Source organism: Ranitomeya imitator, chromosome 2 (genome assembly GCF_032444005.1).
Source record: "Ranitomeya imitator isolate aRanImi1 chromosome 2, aRanImi1.pri, whole genome shotgun sequence".
NCBI classification, from domain to species: Eukaryota; Metazoa; Chordata; class Amphibia; order Anura; family Dendrobatidae; genus Ranitomeya; species Ranitomeya imitator.
Genome location: NC_091283.1, coordinates 179,381,373 through 179,402,240, shown reverse-complemented (window position 1 = coordinate 179,402,240; position 20,868 = coordinate 179,381,373). Strand labels below are relative to the sequence as shown.

Sequence of the window (20,868 nt, the reverse complement as noted above, 5' to 3'; positions counted from 1 at the left end):
CCTGTCAGGAAGAGATATCTTGGGTTCTGGTTGAGCCTGCACATGAGCCGAGGCCCAGAACCTCAACAACTGGTGCACCACCTCACCACGCAGACCCTTAAGCTCATCGGTGATAGACTGGAGCAGTTGGGCAAAGGCCTGCATTTGAGCCATGCCTCACCAGAAAAAAAATGTATGGCTGGTGATAATGTCACAGGGCAGTAATGGGAAAACAGGCTATGAGGAACCTGGGCCCACGAACTGCCCCTCAGGCTGGGGGGAGTCCTGTCTCCTTAACTTGAGGGTACCCTTGAAGGTAGGGAGGCCCAAGTCACCGACCTGTCCCTATCTCCTGTTAAGCCCTGAGCTAAACCCCCAACCCAGGAGGTGAACAAGGTAAACTGTACCACAAAGCAAATAAACAGGATGCCACAATATGAGAGTGAGGGGAAACTCAATACCAAAAGGGAATGCACAAACAACAAAGGGACAAGGTAACAAAACTCGGCACTTAGATTGTGCACACCGCAGCTAAATTCAACACCACAGATAGCACAACAACAGAGCTCCAAACACCAGACTTGGCTGACACCAGAGAGCTGCTCCTGCTAGGTTGGTCTCCAGAAAGGACCTGTATCACCAATGGTCAGCTGATGCACCAGGTGACCTTTTAAAGGATGTGGGAGTGGTCACCAGCAACATCAGCTGACCCAGCAGCACTGCAGTAACACCAGATAGCTAGGAATGGGGGGGTGGGGGCTTGAAAGGAAAAAAGTTTAAGTGTGAGTGGAACCAGAGCTGCCACAAATCCAAAAATGGATTTTGACAATAGGATTGTGGGAAAAGATTTAGGATAACTTATATTTTGTTCATTGAAATCCCTAGTGTTTGTTTGTATAAGTCCAGTGGGCGGTGCTATTCATGAGTCCAGTGGGCGGTCCTACTGGTGACTGACAGCTATCTCTGCAGGTACAGTCATACAGGGAAGAATGTCAATCACTAGTAGGACCGCCCACTGGACTCATACATACAAACACCAGGGATATCAATTAATAAAATACAAGTTTTACTGAAACTTTTCCACAAGCAAAATGGAACCCAGAACCTTTTTGCCAACTGAAAAAAAAGTCTTAATCTGAAAAAAAAAAACACGCACTGTACACGTGATCAGTTTTCCCACTGATCGGATTCAGTATGAATGAACATAAGAATTGGAAATATTGAAAGATCAGTGAGAAAGCACAGAAGCCATGGTCAGCAGGGCCAAACCACCGGGGGCCAATTGTTTGAAAACTTATTAAGTTTTTAGGGAGAATACAGAAAATGTTGTAAATGAGAAAATACATCCAGTGAAAGGGGATCTCAGTGACTAAAGGGGTCAGAGAAGGATGGGAGCGCTCACTGTGCAGATGAATGCAATGCTTGTCCGGACACACAGCTCCTAATTCCTATGCATGGATTGGCCATATCATCAGATGACCGGTTCTAGCGCCATTGCTAAGGATAACAGAAAGGTGAGGACTCCAGTGGGCAAAAGAGTAAGAAAACCTCACCACTGTATATTTCCTAGTCAACTGAATCCAGATTTCGGTTATACCGTGGCTATATGGCGCAAGCAGAATGAATGGATGACCCCTTCTTCTTGGGTGTCAATATTTCCAGCTGCTGGGGATGGGATAATGATGTGGGTCCTGTGATACCTGAAGATGGACATTTTGCCACTTGGGCTTACCTAAGCATTATGGCAGCTGTTTACCTTCTGGCAGTAGGACCTGGCACCATGCCACAAGGGTTTTATGAGGTGTAAATAACATGGCACAAACGTTTTGCAAATTATTGTAAGATGGACGCTGGACACATCATTAATGGGAGATATGCATCATGGAGGTGGTTGTCCTCAGTGATGTAAGCCTGAAAGCAATCTCCAGCACCTATACTGCTGAGAGAGTTAATAGGGCATGGAGAGGAACAGGTTTACGAGTAGTCAGAGAGATGGGTGGGACTGGCTGCTCACATATCCCCACTTAAAATTCAGCCCCATTTGTTCCCTTTTCTCTTTCATTACATTTGATGTCATTATATTCTGATTTACTATATTTCACGTTTTTTTTTCTTACTTGATTTTAAATTCTTACTCTATTATGAGTGGTGGTGTATGTATATAGATGAATTCTCTTAACTTTCTTTTTGTGCAATTTTGTTTTCTTGTTGTTTCTGTTGGCCTAATCCTTGTACAGATTTTTTTCCGCTGCACTAGTAAATACATAATTATTTGGAATACATTTGTGCCATAGTATTTGCATCTCATTGAATCTACTCTACCATTGAGTGCCGACCATATTGTATTCTACAAGGGTTTTATAGTCTTGGATTGGTTCCATCAACATGGTGATGAGTACTCATTGCTTACCTGTTCTTCATAGTCTGCAGATCCTACTCCTATATATCATCTATGGAACAAGGTAGAAGGCACCGAATCAGAATCTACCCCACCCAGGCCAATATCTTATCTGGGACAATATCTTATCTGGGGCAATATCTTATCTGGGTCACTACCCTATCCAGGCCAATATCCTATCTGGGACAAAATCTTATCTGAGCCTCTACCCTCTCTGGGCCAATATCCTATCTTGGCCACTACCCTATCCAGGCCAATATCCTATCTGGGACAATATCTTATCTGGGCCACTACCCTATCCGGGCCAATATCCAATCTGGGCCACTACCCTATCCAGGCCAATATCCTATCTGGGACAATATCTTATCTGGGCCACTACCCTATCTGAGCCAATATCTTACCTGGACCAATATCTTATCTGGGTCACTACCCTATCTGGGCCAATGTCCTACCTGGACCAATATCCTATCTGGAAAATATCCTATATCCTATTCGGGCCAATATCCTACCTGGACCAATATTCTATCTGGCCAATATCCTACATCCTATATGGGTCAATATACTATCTGAGCCAACTCTACTATGCCAAAACAAATTGCTGCAGACATGAAGGCCAAAGGAGGCTGAAGCCCTACTAAGTGGGCACCCCTAAGAAAATAGCCAGTGAGTGTGTGTTTATGTATATAACGTAATATGTGCAGTATCGCATGTCTCCCTGATGATGCACAGTTCCCCTGACTGCTGCAGTCAATCATAGGCTTTAATTTTATTTAAAAAGAAAATCCACAAAACATGTCTACAATTAAGACACTAATGACCCTGATTGATCAATGTCATAAAAAAGCATAAGAAATTACAGAATTTTTGTTTGTTTTCATTCCTCTTACCTCAGAAAAAAAAAGAATTAATAATTTATATAAAACTAGCTGAAGAGCCCGGCGTTGCCTGGGCATAGTAAATATCTGTGGTTAGTTATAGCACCTCACTTCTCTTATTTTCCCATCACGCCTCTCATTTTCCCAATCACATCTTTCATTTTCCCCCTCGCATCTCTCATTTTCTCCATCACTCCTCTCATTCCCCCCTAACACTTGTCATTTCAACCTCATATCTGTCATTTTCTGATCACTACACTATTTTTCCTCACTTATGAGAAATCGCTCCTGTCAAACCAATCTAATCAGTTTTTATGAAGAGGTAAGCTATAGGCTGGACCACGGTGAGTCATTGGACGTGGTATATCTCGATTTTTTTCCAAAGCGTTTGATACCGTGCCGCACAAGAGGTTGGTACACAAAATGAGAATGCTTGGTCTGGGGGAAAATGTGTGTAAATGGGTAAGTAACTGGCTTAGTGATAGAAAGCAGAGGGTGGTTATAAATGGTATAGTCTCTAACTGGGTTGCTGTGACCAGTGGGGTACCGCAGGGGTCGGTATTGGGACCTGTTCTCTTCAACATATTCATTAATGATCTGGTAGAAGGTTTACACAGTAAAATATCGATATTTGCAGATGATACAAAACTATGTAAAGCAGTTAATACAAGAGAAGATAGTATTCTGCTACAGAGGGATCTGGATAAGTTGGAAACTTGGGCTGAAAGGTGGCAGATGAGGTTTAACAATAATAAATGTAAGGTTATACACATGGGAAGAAGGAATCAATATCACCATTACACACTGAATGGGAAACCACTGGGTAAATCTGACAGGGAGAAGGACTTGGGGATCCTAGTTAATGATAAACTTACCTGGAGCAGCCAGTGCCAGGCAGCAGCTGCCAAGGCAAACAGGATCATGGGGTGCATTAAAAGAGGTCTGGATACACATGATGAGAGCATTATACTGCCTCTGTACAAATCCCTAGTTAGACCGCACATGGAGTACTGTGTCTAGTTTTGGGCACCGGTGCTCAGGAAGGATATAATGGAACTAGAGAGAGTATAAAGGAGGGCAACAAAATTAATAAAGGGGATGGGAGAACTACAATACCCAGATAGATTAGCGAAATTAGGATTATTTAGTCTAGAAAAAAGACGACTGAGGGGCGATCTAATAACCATGTATAAGTATATAAGGGGACAATACAAATATCTCGCTGAGGATCTGTTTATACCAAGGAAGGTGACGGGCACAAGGGGGCATTCTTTGCGTCTGGAGGAGAGAAGGTTTTTCCACCAACCTAGAAGAGGATTCTTTACTGTTAGGGCAGTGAGAATCTGGAATTGCTTGCCTGAGGAGGTGGTGATGGCGAACTCAGTCGAGGGGTTCAAGAGAGGCCTGGATGTCTTCCTGGAGCAGAACAATATTGTATCATACAATTATTAGGTTCTGTAGAAGGACGTAGATCTGGGGATTTATTATAATGGAATATAGGCTGAACTGGATGGACAAATGTCTTTTTTCGGCCTTACTAACTATGTTACTATGTTACTTCTCTCATTTTGCACTCACACCTTTTCATTTTCACCTCACACCTATCATTTTCACCTCAGTATATACATGTTTGTCATCTCCCTTATATATAGTATACATCTGTATGTTCTCTCCTGTATATAGTATATACCTGTATGTCATCTCCCCTGTATATAGTATATACCTGCTGTGTCATCTCCCCTATATATAGTATATACCTGAATGTCATCTCCTTCTATATATAGTATATACCTGTATGTCATCTCCTCCTGCATATAGTATATACCTGCATGTCCTCTTCTATATATAGCATATACCTATGTCATCTCCTCCTGTATATACCTGTATGACATCTCCTCCTGTGTATATATACATATGTACCTATATGTCATCTCCTCCTCTATATAGTATATACCTGTGTGTCATCTCTCCTGTATATATCTGTGTGTCATCTCCTCCTGTATTAGACCTCGTTCACACGTTATTTGCTCAGTATTTTTACCTCAGTATTTGTAAGCTAAATTGGCAGCCTGATAAATCCCCAGCCAACAGGAAGCCCTCCCCCGGCAGTATATATTAGCTCACACATACACATAATAGACAGGTCATGTGACTGACAGCTGCCGTATTTCCTATATGGTGCAATTGTTGTAGTTTGTCTGCTTATTAATCAGATTTTTATTTTTGAAGGATAATACCAGACTTGTGTGTGTTTTAGGGCGAGTTTCGTTTGTCAAGTTGTGTGTGTGTGTTGAGTTGCGTGTGGCGACATGCATGTAGCGACTTTTGTGAGATGAGTTTTGTGTGTCGAGTTACATGTGACAGGTTAGTGTAGCAAGTTGTGTGCAGCAAGTTTTGCGCATGGCGAGTTTTGCGCGTTGCGAGTATTGTGTGGTGCCTTTTGAGTATGTGCAAGTTGTGTGAGGCAACTTTTGCATGTGTTGCAACTTTTGTGCATGTGGCAATTTTTCCGCGTGTGCAAGTTTTGCGTGTGGCGAGTTTTTCATGAGGAGAATTTTGCACTTGTGGCGAGTTTTGCAAGAGCCTAGTTTTTGCATGTGGCGAGTTCTGCGCGTGGCGAGTTTTGAGTGGCGACTTTTGTGTTTTGACTTTTATGTGGCGAGGTTGGTGTATTTGTGGTGAAATGTGTGCTGAGGGTAATATGTGTTCAAGCACGTGGTAGTGTGTGGCGCATTTTGTGTGTGTTCATATCCCCGTGTGTGGTGAGTATCCCATGTCGAGGCCCCACCTTAGCAGCTGTACGGTATATACTCTTTGGCGCCATCACTCTCATTCTTTAAGTCCCCCTTGTTCACATCTGGCAGCTGTCAATTTGCCTCCTACACTTTTCCTTTCACTTTTTTCCCCATTATGTAGATGGGGGCAAAATTGTTTGGTGAATTGGAACGCGCGGGGTTAAAATTTCGCCTCACAATATAGCCTATGACGCTCTCGGGGTCCAGACGTGTGACTGTGCAAAATTTTGTGGCTGTAGCTGCGACGGTGCAGATGCCAATCCCGGACATACATACACACATACACACATTCACACACACACATTCAGCTTTATATAGTAGATAAAAAAATAAAAAGATGTGACTTTTTATGACATAAAACTTTCCAGACGTCTTATGTTGTGTTAATTTGAGCGACATAGCTCTGCAGGTATAGATACCGTAGTGCAATGGCAATAGGCACAATAATGATGGCTAGGCAAACACATAATCCACAATCTGGCCTTGAGGGTCAGGTAATATTGTTAGTAGGGGCCTCTTCCACTGTGTTTTGCTGCATCATTGTATTAGCACTTTGGGAGAAATTACAACCTTAGTGACTGAGCCAAATTTTTTAAATCTGACCAGTGTCACTTTGTGGCAATAACTCTGCAATTCTTCAACAAATCCCAGTGATTGAGATTTTTTTTTTTCGTGACACATTATACTTTATGATAATGGTAAATTTAGGTCAATATGTTTTGTGTTTATTTATAAAAAAAAAAAAATCAAAAATTTGAGAAAAATGTAAAAAAATTAGCAATTTTCAAAGTTTGAATGATTATCCCTTTTAATCCAGATGGTCATACCACAGCAAAACATTAATAAATAACATTTCCCTCATGTTGGCTTTACATCAGCACCATTTGTAAAATGTTCTTGTATTTTGTTAGCATTTTAGGAGGTTTAAAAATGTAGCAGCAATATTTCATTTTTTTTCAAGGAAATTTACAACATTTATTTTTTTTAGGGAACTATCCATGTTTGAAGTGACTTTAGGGGTCTCATATATTGGGAAACCCCCAAACGTGATACCATTTTAAAAACAGCACCCCCAGACATATTGAAAACTGCCGTCAGGTAGTTTATTAACCCTTCAGGTGCTTTACAGGAATTAATGCAAAGTGGTATGACAGAAATGAAAATGTGTATTATTACCACCTATGTCGGTAACTTCTGAACAGGTTACAACAGCCGTCAGACTCTAAGGCCGCTATTTGGTCATGAATTACTTTCGCAAATATCAGGACCACACAATCATGATCTGAGGGCACCAATTGGGATAAAGAGGAAGCCCCCACACTCTGTTAACCATATATAATTATGTAGTCCCTATTGACAGCAGCATCTAAAGGGTTAAACAGATTTGGACGGTGCTAACATTGATAATGGCTGATACAGCAAGTTGTCAGCTATAGTGGACAGCCGACAGCTGCTGGATTGTCACCTGTATGGGAATGCTATTCTCTTATATCTAAGGTCAGTTAAAAGACATATTGGCTGTCATTAAGGGGTTAAAAAATAAAGTAAAATGACTGTTCTGCAGCTCTCACAGCACCGATACCATGGGTGTGACTGCACGGAACAAGTGCAATAAAAAGCAGAGGAAGCGACTAAAGGGCAATGAGATCAAAGTCACAATATCCCATATATGTGCATATAATCCTGATACTTCACTTCCAGAGGAGCTGAGCTGCAGTACCCAAGAACAGCCACTACACATGTATGGCGCTGTGTTGTCCGGGCCCTTGTGGGTCTCGCAAACAGCTGACTGGTAGGAGATCCGGAGTCCCTGGTGTTGGACCCTCACTGATCTGACTAGCCATGACCTATACTATGTCGAGAACAACCGTTAAAGGGGTCTTCACAGGTCCTGGCCAGAGGCAGATGCACCCAGTCACATGATAGTGGGGCGTTGATGGGTTGTCATGACAGCTGAGGGTCTGCAGAAGACCCCCACGGCTGTCATTGTGAATCTCCTATGAATGCCGGTTTGTGGCCGGCATTCATTGCAGATGGCATTTCTGCTACACGTAGCTATGTGCACAGGCGAGTGGCGACACAAAATTTCAACCCCCTTCCCCTTTTGCCCCACTGAAAATGAAAGAATTAAAAAAAAATTAAAATACACATATTTGGTATCGCTGTGTTTAGAAATGTCCGATCAAAATATAAAATTATTAATCAGATCGGTAAATGGTGTAACAGAAAAAAATCGAAATGCCAGAATTACATTTTTTTTTTTACTATATCAAAATTGCGATAAAATGCAGTAAGAGGAGATCAAAACATCTTATCTACCCAAAAGTGGTATCAATAAAAATAAGCCCTCACACAGCCCCGAATCCCGAAAAACGGGGATGCTATGGGTCTGGGAAAATGACTTTCACGAGATTTTTTGTCAACACTTAAATAAAAGAGGACCTAGACATGTGTGGTGTCTTTGTACTCGTACTGACCTGCGGAATCATAATGGCCGGTCGGTTTTTGTATATTGTGGATATGGTAAATTAAAACCCCAAACAACAATTGTGGAATTGCATTTATTTTTTGCAATTTCACCACACTTGGAATTGTTTTCCCATTTTCCATTAAATCCAGTGGTGTCAAACAAAAATACAACTCGTCCCGCAAAACACAAGCCTTCATACTTATTGAAATCAAAATAAAAAGGTTATGGCTCTGGGAAAAAAGGGGGAAAAACGAAAGCCCAAAAACAGAAAATCGCAAAGGCGGTGAAGGGGAATATCTAGTTTTCAGGAAAGCGTGACTTTCTTTCTACCCAAAACAGTGCCACCCCTGTAAACAGGTTGTGTGCGGTACTGCAGGTCAGCCCTATTCACTTCTATGGAGCTGTAATACCAGAAACAATCTATAGGCAGGAGTGGCGCTGTGTCTGTCAGAAAGCAGCCATGCATCACGCACTGGGTGTGAGCGCTAGGCCATCACCATAGTGGTGGGACGCCATTGGAAGGAGGGTGCCTGTTGTATCGTCTTGATGCCACACTTGAGGCTTGTACCATATATGACAGGAGAGACTCATTTCTCCTAAGGCTACTTTCACACTAGCGTTTTCTGGCGGACATCACAATGCGTCGTTTTGTGAAAAAAACGCATCCTGCAAAATCTCCCACAGGATGCTTTTTTTTTTTCCCATAGACTTGTATTGGCGACACATCGCGATGGATTGTCACTCGTCGAGTACGTCGTGTAACGGATGCTTCAGAATTTGGCGGCCCATCGTCTGTAACGTTTTTTGTCTGCGTCGGGAAAACGTGTCGCGACGGATCCGTCGTGACACGTCGTATGACGGAATGCAGCGCTGTAATATATTTTTTTACACTGAGCATGCTCAGAATCAGGAATTTGGAGCCAATTGGCCAGACACCCCCAAATCTATATAAACCTGGCCGGGGCCTTCAACCCCAAATGTGCCAGCAAGACTCCTGCCACACAGAAGACCGCATCCAGCCTGCCAGCATCCAGCTAGCCAGTGTGCAGCCAGCCAGCGTCCATCCCTGCTTTTAAAACCTAACCAAAGGCCTGGCTGTGCTGCCAGAAGCCAGCATCACAGAACAGCCTTCCATCCAGTGTGAGTACTGCCATTTTTGCGTGCATGTCTGTGTGTGCGTGTGCATGTGTTTGTGTCTGTATAGACTTACTGAATACAGCCAGAGCTAAACCTGAATACAGCGAGAGGCCTGCCACCGTCCTGTCAGAGTCCACTGCCACTGTGAAACCACCAGCGTCCAGCTCCAGCCTGAGGCCTGCCAGCATCCAGACCGTGTCAGTCCTGCCATTTTTGCGTGCGTCTGTGGGTGCATGCATGCGTGTGTGTGTGCGTGTCTGTATGCGTCTTTGTGTTTTTTTTTTTCCGCCTGTGTGCTTTTGTGCATCTGTGTGTGTTTGCATAGCCTGTGTGCTTTTGTGTGTGTGTTTGCGTACGGCTGTGTGCTTTCAGTGTGTGTGTGTGCGTGCTTTATGCCTGTGTGCTTTTGTGTGTGTGCGTTCGTTGTTCATGTGCATGCGTGCGTGCGTCTGGGTGAGTGCACGTGCAAATTTTTTTTTAATGTGATGTATTTACCAAGTATTGTGGTCTGTACAGCATGTGATTTCAGTGTGTGAGCGTGTGTCTTCCGTGTGTGTTTGGTTTTTTTTTTTTCCTTTAATTTTTTTTTTTTTTTGCTTTATTGTTGAAAACATATCCTGTTGATGTACTTGTATTTAAAATAAAGAGCATTTTCGCTCCTAATTGTGATGGTAAAAAAAAAAAGAATTAATAAAAAATTTCTTAAAAATGTCCGTAGTATCATTTAAAAAAGGTAAATTTTAAACTGGTGTATGTACAAATGGCCACACATGCAAAACAGAGTTGGTTGAGGGTTTATTTTTTAAGAAAAAAGGTAATTTAAATTTTTTAAAAGGTTTAATTTTTTGTTTTGGGTAATTTTTAAAGGGATATTTTAAAATCACATATGTGGTCAATAAATTTTCACATGGTGTATAGGCCTTTCAATTTTACATGTGTTTTTTTTTTTTTTTTTTTTTTTGCTGTGGGTGGAAAAGGTTTTCCATATTGCACATTCTATTGAAGTAGGTAATCCAGCACAGACTGGTGTGCCTTGGGTCTATTTGTTTTTGGGGTTTGTTTCTCCAAACTGTTGGTGTTGGCCTGCATGAACATTGCTCGCATAATTTGAACAGGGTGGTTATTAAATCTTTCAGATTACCTAGTTTGGGGGGTGGGTCTAACTATAAATGTATTTTTACTTACAGAGCCACCAGGGACCACAGCCACTGTTTGCAAGCCACGAGGGACCACCACGACCGTGCACACACGGCAAGCTTCTTTCCTCATGTAAGTTTTGAAGACCACAAATCTGCCAATTCAATGTGCATAGCAGAATACAAGTGTCTTTTTACTTACAGAGCCACCAGGGACCACAGCAAGAATGTCCTTTTCTGAGGGCTCTCCTCCAGAGCGACAGTGTATAGCGGTAAGTTACAAAATTTTCAGTTTTTGGTGTTATAGTTCAAGTTTCTGTTCATCACTATATGCATTAATCATGTTTTCACAGGAAGCTGAAGTAGCCGAGGGCTTCCCAGAAGAAGACGAGATGGGTGGAGAAATGCCAGGAGCGGGCGCGCAGAGTGTAAGTTGTGCTGAAACAGTCGCTTCACACATCACAGTGCACCCAACACATACAAAACAGTTCATCATACATCACAGTACACATATAACATATGACTACATCCAACATAATTCTTAATTTTTTTTAGTCTGGTGCACATGAAGTTCCTCCCAGCAGCTCCCAGAGTCGGCGTCGTAATCGCCGCTGCGGTCAGCCAGCAGTGATTTTTTTTTTTTTTTGCCTTGGTACTTTTTTGTTTCAGTGCATTAATGTTTTTTTTTTTGCTCTCTTCAGATTTCACAGCGTGCTCCCGACTCAGATGATGAAGTTGGACTGGATGTGGACCGCCTCATCGAGGAGGTCCGCGAGCGGGAGCCGCTGTGGAACATGGCTGACCGCAGGCAAGCTGATGCGCATGTGACCCGTCGGCTCTGGGAGGAAGTCTGCCAAAACATTTTGCCGAGGTGGGAGGACCTTCTGCCAAGGCAGCAGACTCAAGAACGTAAGTATTCACTTTTCAGTTACCGTATATACTCGAGTATAAGCCGAGATTTTCAGCCCAAAATTTTGGGCTGAAAGTGCCCCTCTCGGCTTATACTCGAGTCACGGTGGGCGGCAGGGTCGGCGGGTGAGGGGGAGAGGGTGCTGAGGCATACTCGCCTAGTCCCGGCGCTCCCTCTGCCTGTCACACGGTCTTCGGTGCTGCAGCTCTTCCCCTCTTCAGCAGCCACGTGGGACCGCTCATTAGAGAAATGAATATGCGGCTCCACCTCCCATAGGGGTGGAGCCGCATATTCATTTCTCTAATCAGCGGTGCCGGTGAAGGCTGATAGAGGAAGAAGCTGTGGCACCAAAGACCGTGTGACAGGCAGAGGGAGCAGGACGCCGGGAGCAGGTAAGTATGTAATATTCACCTGTCCACGTTCCACACGCTGGGCGCCGCTCTGTCTTCGCATCCTCTTGCACTGACTGTGCAGGTCAGAGGGCGCGATGACGCATATAGTGTGCGCGGCGCCCTCTGCCTGATCAGTCAGTGCAGAGAGACGCCGGGACCGGACGCTGGGAGCTGCAAGCAAGAGAGGTGAGTATGGCTTTTTTTTTTTTTTTTTTTTTATTGTAGCGGCAGAGCTTTCTATGGCACAGCTATGGGGCAATAATGAACGGTGCAGAGCACTATATGGCAGCTATGGGGCAATAATGAACGGTGCAGAGCACTATATGGCACAGCTATGGGGCAATAATGAATGGTGCAGAGCACTATATGGCGCAGCTATGGGGCAATAATGTACGGTGCAGAGCACTATATGGCAGCTATGGGGCAATAATGAACGGTGCAGAGCACTATATGGCACAGCTATGGGGCAATAATGAACGGTGCAGAGCACTATATGGCACAGCTTTCTATGGTACATCTATGGGGCAATAATGAACGGTGCAGAGCACTATATGGCACAGCTATGGGGCCATAATGAACGGCGCAGAGCACTATATGGCAGAGCTATGGGGCCATAATGAACGGTATGGAGCATCTATTTTTATTTTTGAAATTCACCGGTAGCTGCTGCATTTTCCACCCTAGGCTTATACTCGAGTCAATAAGTTTTCCCAGTTTTTTTGTGGCAAAATTAGGGGGGTCGGCTTATACTCGGGTCGGCTTGTACTCGAGTATATACGGTATGTTTTCAGCTGAATGGAATGTGTTGTAATTAACTTTTTTTTTTAATTTCATTCTTGTCTTTACAGGTGAAAGCGTGAGGAAGCGGTGGCGGTCACTCAGGGATCGCTTCAAGAGGGAGTTTAACCAAGAGATGCAGGCCCCGGGTGGCTCAGCAGGACGGAGAAGGACTCGGTATAAGCACAGCCGTGCCCTGTCCTTCCTCTGGGAAACCATGCTGAGTAGAACGTAATTATTCAACAGCCCATTGAATAAATCACCAACTTTTTTGGTTTGTCAGGGCTTTTTCCTATCAATATATTAATTGTTTTTTTTTTCCCTATTTCACAGCACCGTCTGTAGCCATCGGGTGCCTGCATCTACCTTGGACCCCTCTGGAGCGATCTCTCAGGAGTCTGTCACCGAGGGCCACGTCGTTAGACCCCACCCCTCTGACCCCTCGTCTGACCCTTCCGGAACCTCAGCCCCATCCACTTCCGCCGCCGCCAGCTCTGGAGCATCATTGCAGCCTTCGTTATTTGAAGCTGCTGGTCAAGACTTAGCGTTCCCTTTACCCCACCCCTCTTATCCTGCCAGCTCTAGACCACCATTAGGTTTGTGGCGGCAGCGACAGAGGGGTCCGGAAAGGAGCTATGCTCCTGAGTTCTTGCATCTGAATGCAGCCTTCCAAAGCTCTTTCAAAATTTTGGGAGAGCAAGTGACTGCAAAGTTCAACATGATGCAAACACGCATGAGTGAATACAGCAGTCGCTTGGATAGGCTGCATTCAGATGCAAGTCAAGCTCCAAACAACCTTTTTTTTTTTTTTTTTTTTTTTTTTTTTTTTCAATCCATGCTCAGGAGCATGAAAAGCTTACTCTTGACCTGCAGATGCGGGTAATGCACGTCTGCCATGGTGCTCTAGTGCAGGTCATGCCCGAAGCCCCTCCAACACCCACACCTCCCCACACAGCCACTACAACTTTCCCACCCCAGGCACAATACCAAACCCAGTCCCAATGTCTTCCCCAATGTTTTCTTCCTTGTCCAGCTTTCCTTCCCCGTTTAGTATTCCACCTACCCCAACACCACCCCCCTTCTCAGCCTCCTGGTTCCCCCCCCCCCCTTCCACTACACCTCAACCCAGTAGGCTTTCCCCACCTATCGACGTGGTCCAACCTTCCAGCCCCTCCGCTAGTATCTCCACCCCACACTTTACAGACCTTTGAATTTTTTTATGTTAAATCTTTATTGAGAAAACACAAAGTGTTTATTAGAAAAAAAATTTTTACAAAAGGTTTTGAAAAAAAAGTTAAAATTTGAATAAAATTTATTTGGGTTTAAAAACTACGTTTTGTTTTCCTTTCCTATCGCCACGACAGCACCCACAACGAGAGAGGGGATCCGCCCACCTTCCGGACAGGAACCTACAGGTTAAAAAGGGGCGGTCCCCCTCGCCCTCCAGTTTGGGTTCCTGTCCGGACGGCGGGAGCCTACAGGTCGTTTTCACCTACCCGGGTCCGCCAAGCCTCTGTGCGGTGTCCAGGTGAGAACGGCAGAGTCGGGGGCCCGGAAGCAGCGTCGGGGGAAGTTCTGTGTCCAGCTTCCCCCCTCGTCTGGCAAGGAGCGGCTGAACGCTGAGGTGGCGTTCCCAGGGGAAGGCACGCCGCCCTGGGTCGTCCACACGCGCGCGACACTGCGGGAGCAGGTCGGCGCTTATGACCCGGAAGTGAGCTGACGACTTCCGGAGGAGGCCGGGAGGAAGAGCGCGGGACCTTTGAAAAGAGGCAGCGCTTGGTGAGTGGATGTGCGGCGATATGTCTTCTACAGGAGACGCCGAACACCGGAAAGGAGAGCAGCAAAGGAGCAGCAGCAGATCTCAGAGTGGAGATGTGGCACGCGGGCAGCAGGATCCTGGCACGCCACATCGCACCTCACCCCCTCAGAAACCGGTACTCTAATTTCATCAGCAGTGGTGAGTGTTATATCTGAGCCCCTGGCTGATACAATTGTCTTCTATACTATGTTTTATTATGTCAGACGTGTATATGCCGCACGTTAGAGGAAGAGGCCCCTCTTCGTGTATCGGATTTGAGGGAAGTAATCAGGGAAGAGATAAAATCTTCTCTTAAATCTAAACGACATGAGAAGATTAGTATGGAAATGGTATCCGATTCCAGCCCTTCATTGCAAGAGGGCAAGTGCTCGGAGAGGTCATCACCATCCTCTTCAGAGGAGGAAGGAAGGCCTTGCTTTGCCACAGATAATATGGAGGCTTTAATTAAGGCAGTCCGTGCGACAATGGGTGTAGCTGAGAGTAAAGAGCCTAAGACAACCCAGGAAATCATGTTCGCAGGGCTGAGCCAGAGAAGTCGCAAAGCTTTCCCGGTAGTAGAGACCGTTAAAGATCTGGTCAAACGGGAGTGGGACAAACTGGATAAAGGGTTCTTACCTTCGGCCGCAAAAAGAAGGTACCCCTTTGAGGATGACACCTTATCCCAGTGGATGAAGATCCCAAAAATAGATGCGGCAGTAGCCTCTACCTCGAAAACAGGCTCGCTACCATTGGAGGATGTAGGACTCCTTAAAGATCCTTCAGCCAGGAAGGCTGACATGCTCCTTAAGAAGGTGTGGGAAGCATCATCTGGAGCCTTTTAGCCCGCAATCGCAGGCACCTGTACGGCAAGATCGGTTATGGTCTGGGTGACTCAGCTGGAGGAGCAGCTTAAGGCAAAAGTACCCAGGGATAAATTGTTAAACTCCCTGTCTCAGATCAGGGAAGGAGCAGCTTATCTAGCGGATGCATCGATTGATTCCCTGAAATTGGCTGCAAGATCAGCGGGTCTTTCAAACGCAGCCCGACGGGCACTTTGGCTGAAGACCTGGAAGGGGGATGCTCAGGCAAAAGCTAAATTGTGCTCCATTCCATGTAGGGGTGAGTACCTATTCGGCCCGGTGCTGGATGACATCCTGGCAAAGGCGGAAGACAGAAAGAAGGGATTCCCTAAAACATTTAATCCCACTTTTAGGAATGCCTTCCGGAGACGCATGCCCTTCAGAAGATTCCAGTCAGACCAGCAGGGAAGTAATCGCGACTGGGAAACATCGGATCAAAAGAAGAAAGGTGGATACTATAAGAACCCTCCATCTTTCTCAAGACGTAGACGTAATTACAGATAATACTGAGCTACCAGTAGGGGGAAGACTAAAGTTCTTCTCAGAAAAATGGGAAAAGATTACTTCTAGTGCCTGGATAATGGGGGTGGTTGAGTCAGGATCAAAATTAGAATTTTTGAGAACTCCACCAAATCATTTTGTGATAACATCTCTGGACACGCTGGCCCAACAACAGGCCTTAGAATTAGAGATTCAACAATTGCTTACAAAGCGAGTTATTGAAGAAGTACCAAAACATCAGGAGAAGACAGGCTTTTATTCTCCGCTATTCTTAATCTCTAAACCTGATGGGTCCTTCAGGACTATCATAAATTTACGTAAATTGAATATATATCTTCAGTACCACGCTTTTAAGATGGAATCCATTAAGTCAACAACTAAGCTTTTGTTTCCTAGGTGCTACATGTCGGTCTTGGATCTAAAAGATGCGTACTACCATCTTCCAGTTCACAGAAATCATCAGCAATTCCTCAGGATGGCAGTATGGGTAAACCATCAGATTAAACATTTCCAATATTTGGCAATGCCCTTTGGCCTATCCATGGCACCTAGAATTTTTACTAAAGTCATCTCGGAAGTAATGGCCCATATTAGGGAAAAGGAAACCCTTGTAGTGCCCTATCTAGATGATTTTTTGATAATTGGAAATTCAATTGCTCAGTGTACATGTAGGGTAAATGCCATAATATCATCCCTACAGGAACTCGGGTGGATAGTCAACTGGGAAAAATCAAAACTAGAACCCACAAGACGTCAGATCTTTCTAGGAGTTCTGCTAGACTCAGAAGACCAGTCATCCTTCCTACCAGAAGAGAAGAAGCAGAAGATTATTCAAAGAATCAGGGCTGTAAGGAAAACTCCAAACTTAAGTTTAAGAGATGCAATGTCTCTACTAGGATCTTTAACTGCGTGTATATCGGCAGTGAGATGGGCTCAGGTTCACACTCGAATGCTTCAATACGAGGTTCTTCAAGCGGAGAAAGATCTTCATGGTGCTCTGAGCAGAAAATTCGATCTATCACCCGCCACTCTTCACGATCTAAAATGGTGGCTCGATCTGGCACATCTGTCAAAAGGGGTTCTCTGGACCATCACTCCAAACAATGTAATTACAACAGATGCCAGTCCGTTTGGTTGGGGAGCCCATATGGAGGACATTCTGACCCAAGGGCAATGGTCGATTCAAGAATCCCAGTATTCCTCAAATCTAAGAGAGCTTGTGGCAGTCAAACAGGCTCTTCTTTGCTTACTACCATCCCTGAGGAATGCACATGTACAGATACAAACAGACAATATGACTGTGGTAGCCTATATCAATCATCAGGGGGGGACAAGATCTCGATCCCTAATGACCACTACAGCACAGATATTGTGTCTGGCCGAGAATCACTTACAATCCCTGTCGGCAGTTCATATAAAAGGAGAACTCAATATAGAGGCGGACTATCTCAGTCGCCATTCCCTTCGTCAGGGAGAGTGGTCCCTAGACCAACAGGTATTCGATCAAATAGTAGATCTGTGGGGTTTGCCGATAATAGACCTATTTGCTACGAGAAAGAACAGGAAGGTCAGGAGGTTCGCATCCTTACACATGGCAGACCAACCATTCATAGTGGATTCCCTTCGTGTCCGTTGGGACTTCCAGCTGGCTTACGCCTTTCCTCCTATGTGTCTGATTCCGATAGTTCTCAGGAAGATCCGGGAGGAAGGAGCCAGAGTGATCCTAATCGCCCCCTTCTGGCCCAGGAGGCCTTGGTTCTCTCTCCTCAGAACGATGTCAGTGACGGATCCCTGGGTGTTGCCAGTAGTTCCGGAGCTCCTTTCTCAAGGTCCGTTTCGTCATCCAAATTTGGAGTCTCTTCACTTAACGGCTTGGAACTTGAGAGGGAGCTTCTGAAGGAGAGGGGGTTCTCCAATGCTTTAATTACTACCTTATTGAAAAGCAGAAAGGAGATTACTACGAAGATCTATACAAAAATTTGGAAAAAATTCCTTATGTTTCATCAGCAACCATTAGGAGATAAGGCTCCGATTTCAGCTATTCTGGAATTCCTTCAGAAAGGCTGGGAGTTGGGTTTAGCAGTCAACACTCTGAGAGTTCATGTTTCTGCCTTGGGGGCTCTGTATAACAGTGATATAGCTGGTAATAGATGGGTTGCTAGGTTTATTAAGGCATGTCAGCGTTCGAACCCAATCCATATTGTAAGAATACCCCCTTGGGATTTAAATTTGGTACTTGAGGCATTGACTGAACCTCCGTTCGAGCCTTTAGACTCTATTTCTATAAAAAATTTAACCTTAAAAACAGCTCTACTCTTAGCCTTAACATCTGCCAGGAGGGTCAGTGATATACATGCGTTGTCAGTAGATCCTCCCTATCTAATAATTCTCCAGGATAAGATTGTCCTAAAACCCGATCCTGCATATTTACCAAAAGTAGCAACTAAATTTCATAGAAGTCAGGAGATTTATTTACCATCTTTCTATGAAAATCCAGGTTCAGAAGAGGAGAAAAAATATCATACCCTAGATGTAAAAAGGGCGATATTAGAATACCTGAATAGGACTCAAAGCTGGAGACAGAGTAGGGCTCTGTTTGTTTCTTTCCAGAATCGGAAAAAAGGTTCTGGTGTCACGAAGAACTCTATCGCTAGATGGATTAGAGAAGCGATATGTCTTGCCTATTCTGCCAGGGGAGTAACACCACCAGAAGGCATCAGGGCGCACTCCACTCGGGCCATGGCATCATCCTGGGCGGAGAAGGCAGACGTCCCCATTGAAATGATATGTAAGGCGGCAACTTGGTCATCACCTTCCACCTTTTATAAGCACTATCGCCTTGATCTATCCGCTAATTCCAGCTTGGCCGTTCAGTACTTAGTGCTGTGGTCCCTCCCAGTTAAATAGTCTTTGAAAGTCTCTCGTTGTGGGTGCTGTCGTGGCGATAGGAAAACCGGTTTTTACGTACCGGTAATAGGATTTTACAGAGTCCACGACAGCACCCATACATTCCCCCCCGTATTTAGTTACTTATTCCTGCACTCTGTTGGAAGGTGTGCCTTAAAGATCACTCTTTAGAGGTGATGGTATTTAGTATTGTTTAAGATAATATTATCATGTACTGATTCATTGGCGGTAACCCTTGTACTCTGGAACACAAACTGGAGGGCGAGGGGGACCGCCCCTTTTTAACCTGTAGGTTCCTGTCCGGAAGGTGGGCGGATCCCCTCTCTCGTTGTGGGTGCTGTCGTGGACTCTGTAAAATCCTATTACCGGTACGTAAAAACCGGTTTCAGTGCCTTCATTTAGGTATGCTGGTATGGTAACAAACAAAAGGTTAAAAAACATTACACACCACACGTTAAAAGGTATAACATTTGGTTTATTAAAAAACATACCAAACTGTTGGAAACTAATTAATAAAACTTGGTGTCAATAAAAACACTTTATACAAAAACATAAATCACCGAGACATGAAAGAAAGATCTCACACTATGTTGTCTTGCCATGGAACCCTGCCTACAGGTGACACAAAATACTCAGCAAAGTGGTCCCTCATTCTGGAAACAGAACCTGCGGAGCGAACAGAGCTGCTGTGGTAATCCCACAAGGTGGTCTCAGAGCCCTCATCATCGATGGAAACAGGCTCCTTGGAAAGAACATAGTTATGCAGCAGCACACAGGCCTTTGTAGTGAGCTGGCCGGCTGTGACTGTTCTATTATCATTGACATAGAATCTGTGACACACTGCCCCCGTGTGGCCAGAAGTTATACCTATGCCGAATGTGATTACAGAGAAACTGTATTGGCAGAACTCCCCCCTGTGATGTCATGTGAACAGGAAGGGGAGGGAAAAGAGAGCCCGGGAAACTGGTGTGTGCAGAGAGAGGTCGGTGTGTGCTGGCGTCCTCCTGTAGAGGCGATATAGAAGATTGCCTGGATGACCGCTATCTCTTGGAAGCTGACATCCAGATTGTTCCCAGCTCCCACACTGCGGAGCACCCAACGGTGACATCTTCACAGACCCTGGAGCCCATGAACTGTAAGCGGGTCCTCTGTTGAGAGGCCGAACATTCCACCCTTACCTGTTGAACCCCAAGGAGTACAGTCTGGACCTGAGGGACGGAGTTTTGTTTAATCCCTGTTGTTTTTCTCTTCGGCTGGAGCGTCCCCCTGCAGTGACAGACAGGCCTGCGACGTGGGAGGATAACCTCTTGGAACAAAGGAACTGGTAACGTGTGGATAGGGAAAGTGAGGGACAGTTTGTTATTACACGTTATCTCCGTGAATAGGCATATTTCGTACTAACTATTATTGTGTTCCGCTGTGTTAAGGAAAATGTATAACAGTAAAGATACGGTTGTTAAAATAGAATCTGAGTGTGGGGGGTTTTGCTGGGCCAGATCATGGATATGCATGGGCGACCTTGCCCTCGGACACTTCATCTTGACAACCTCATCCACTGTTTGTGTGTGCAGTGTTATGGCAGTTAGCAGCACTCGCCACTTTGCGGTTAACCCCTTTACTCCCAAGGGTGGCACGTTAATGACCAAGCCAATTTTTACAATTCTGACCACTGTCCCTTTATGAGGTTATAACTCTGGAACGCTTCAATGGATCCCGGTGATTCTGACAATGTTTTCTCGTGACATATTGTACTTCATGATATTGGTAAAATTTCTTTGATATTACCTGCGTTTATTTGTGAAAAAAAGGGACCACATCTCATATGAAGTCATTTTGAGGGGTCTATATGATAGAAAATAACCAAGTGTGACACCATACTAAAAACTGTACCCCTCAAGGTGCTCAAAACCACATTCAAGAAGTCTATTAACCC

At 44.7% G+C, this 20,868-nt stretch overlaps 1 protein-coding gene across 1 annotated transcript; it reads left to right on the top strand.

The window, feature by feature from the left end:
- Positions 1-1,369: 1,369 nt before the first annotated feature.
- LOC138667290 (uncharacterized) lies at positions 1,370-14,142 on the top strand. Its single transcript, XM_069755539.1, has 7 exons — positions 1,370-1,493; positions 10,842-10,923; positions 10,995-11,062; positions 11,144-11,218; positions 11,492-11,699; positions 12,941-13,100; positions 13,203-14,142. The coding sequence occupies exons 3-7, from the start codon at positions 11,018-11,020 to the stop codon at positions 13,750-13,752; spliced, it is 1,038 nt and encodes a 345-aa protein (XP_069611640.1). The 5' UTR covers positions 1,370-1,493; positions 10,842-10,923; positions 10,995-11,017; the 3' UTR covers positions 13,753-14,142.
- The last annotated feature ends 6,726 nt before the right edge of the window (positions 14,143-20,868 follow it).

Coding starts and splice junctions, on each gene's coding strand:
- LOC138667290 (XM_069755539.1), top strand. CDS start 11,018: ATGTCCTTTTCTGAGGGCTCTCCTCCAGAGCGACAGTGTATAGCG. Junction 11,219..11,491: donor CAGGAGCGGGCGCGCAGAGT/GTAAGTTGTGCT, acceptor TGCTCTCTTCAG/ATTTCACAGCGTGCTCCCGA. Junction 11,700..12,940: donor AAGGCAGCAGACTCAAGAAC/GTAAGTATTCAC, acceptor TTGTCTTTACAG/GTGAAAGCGTGAGGAAGCGG.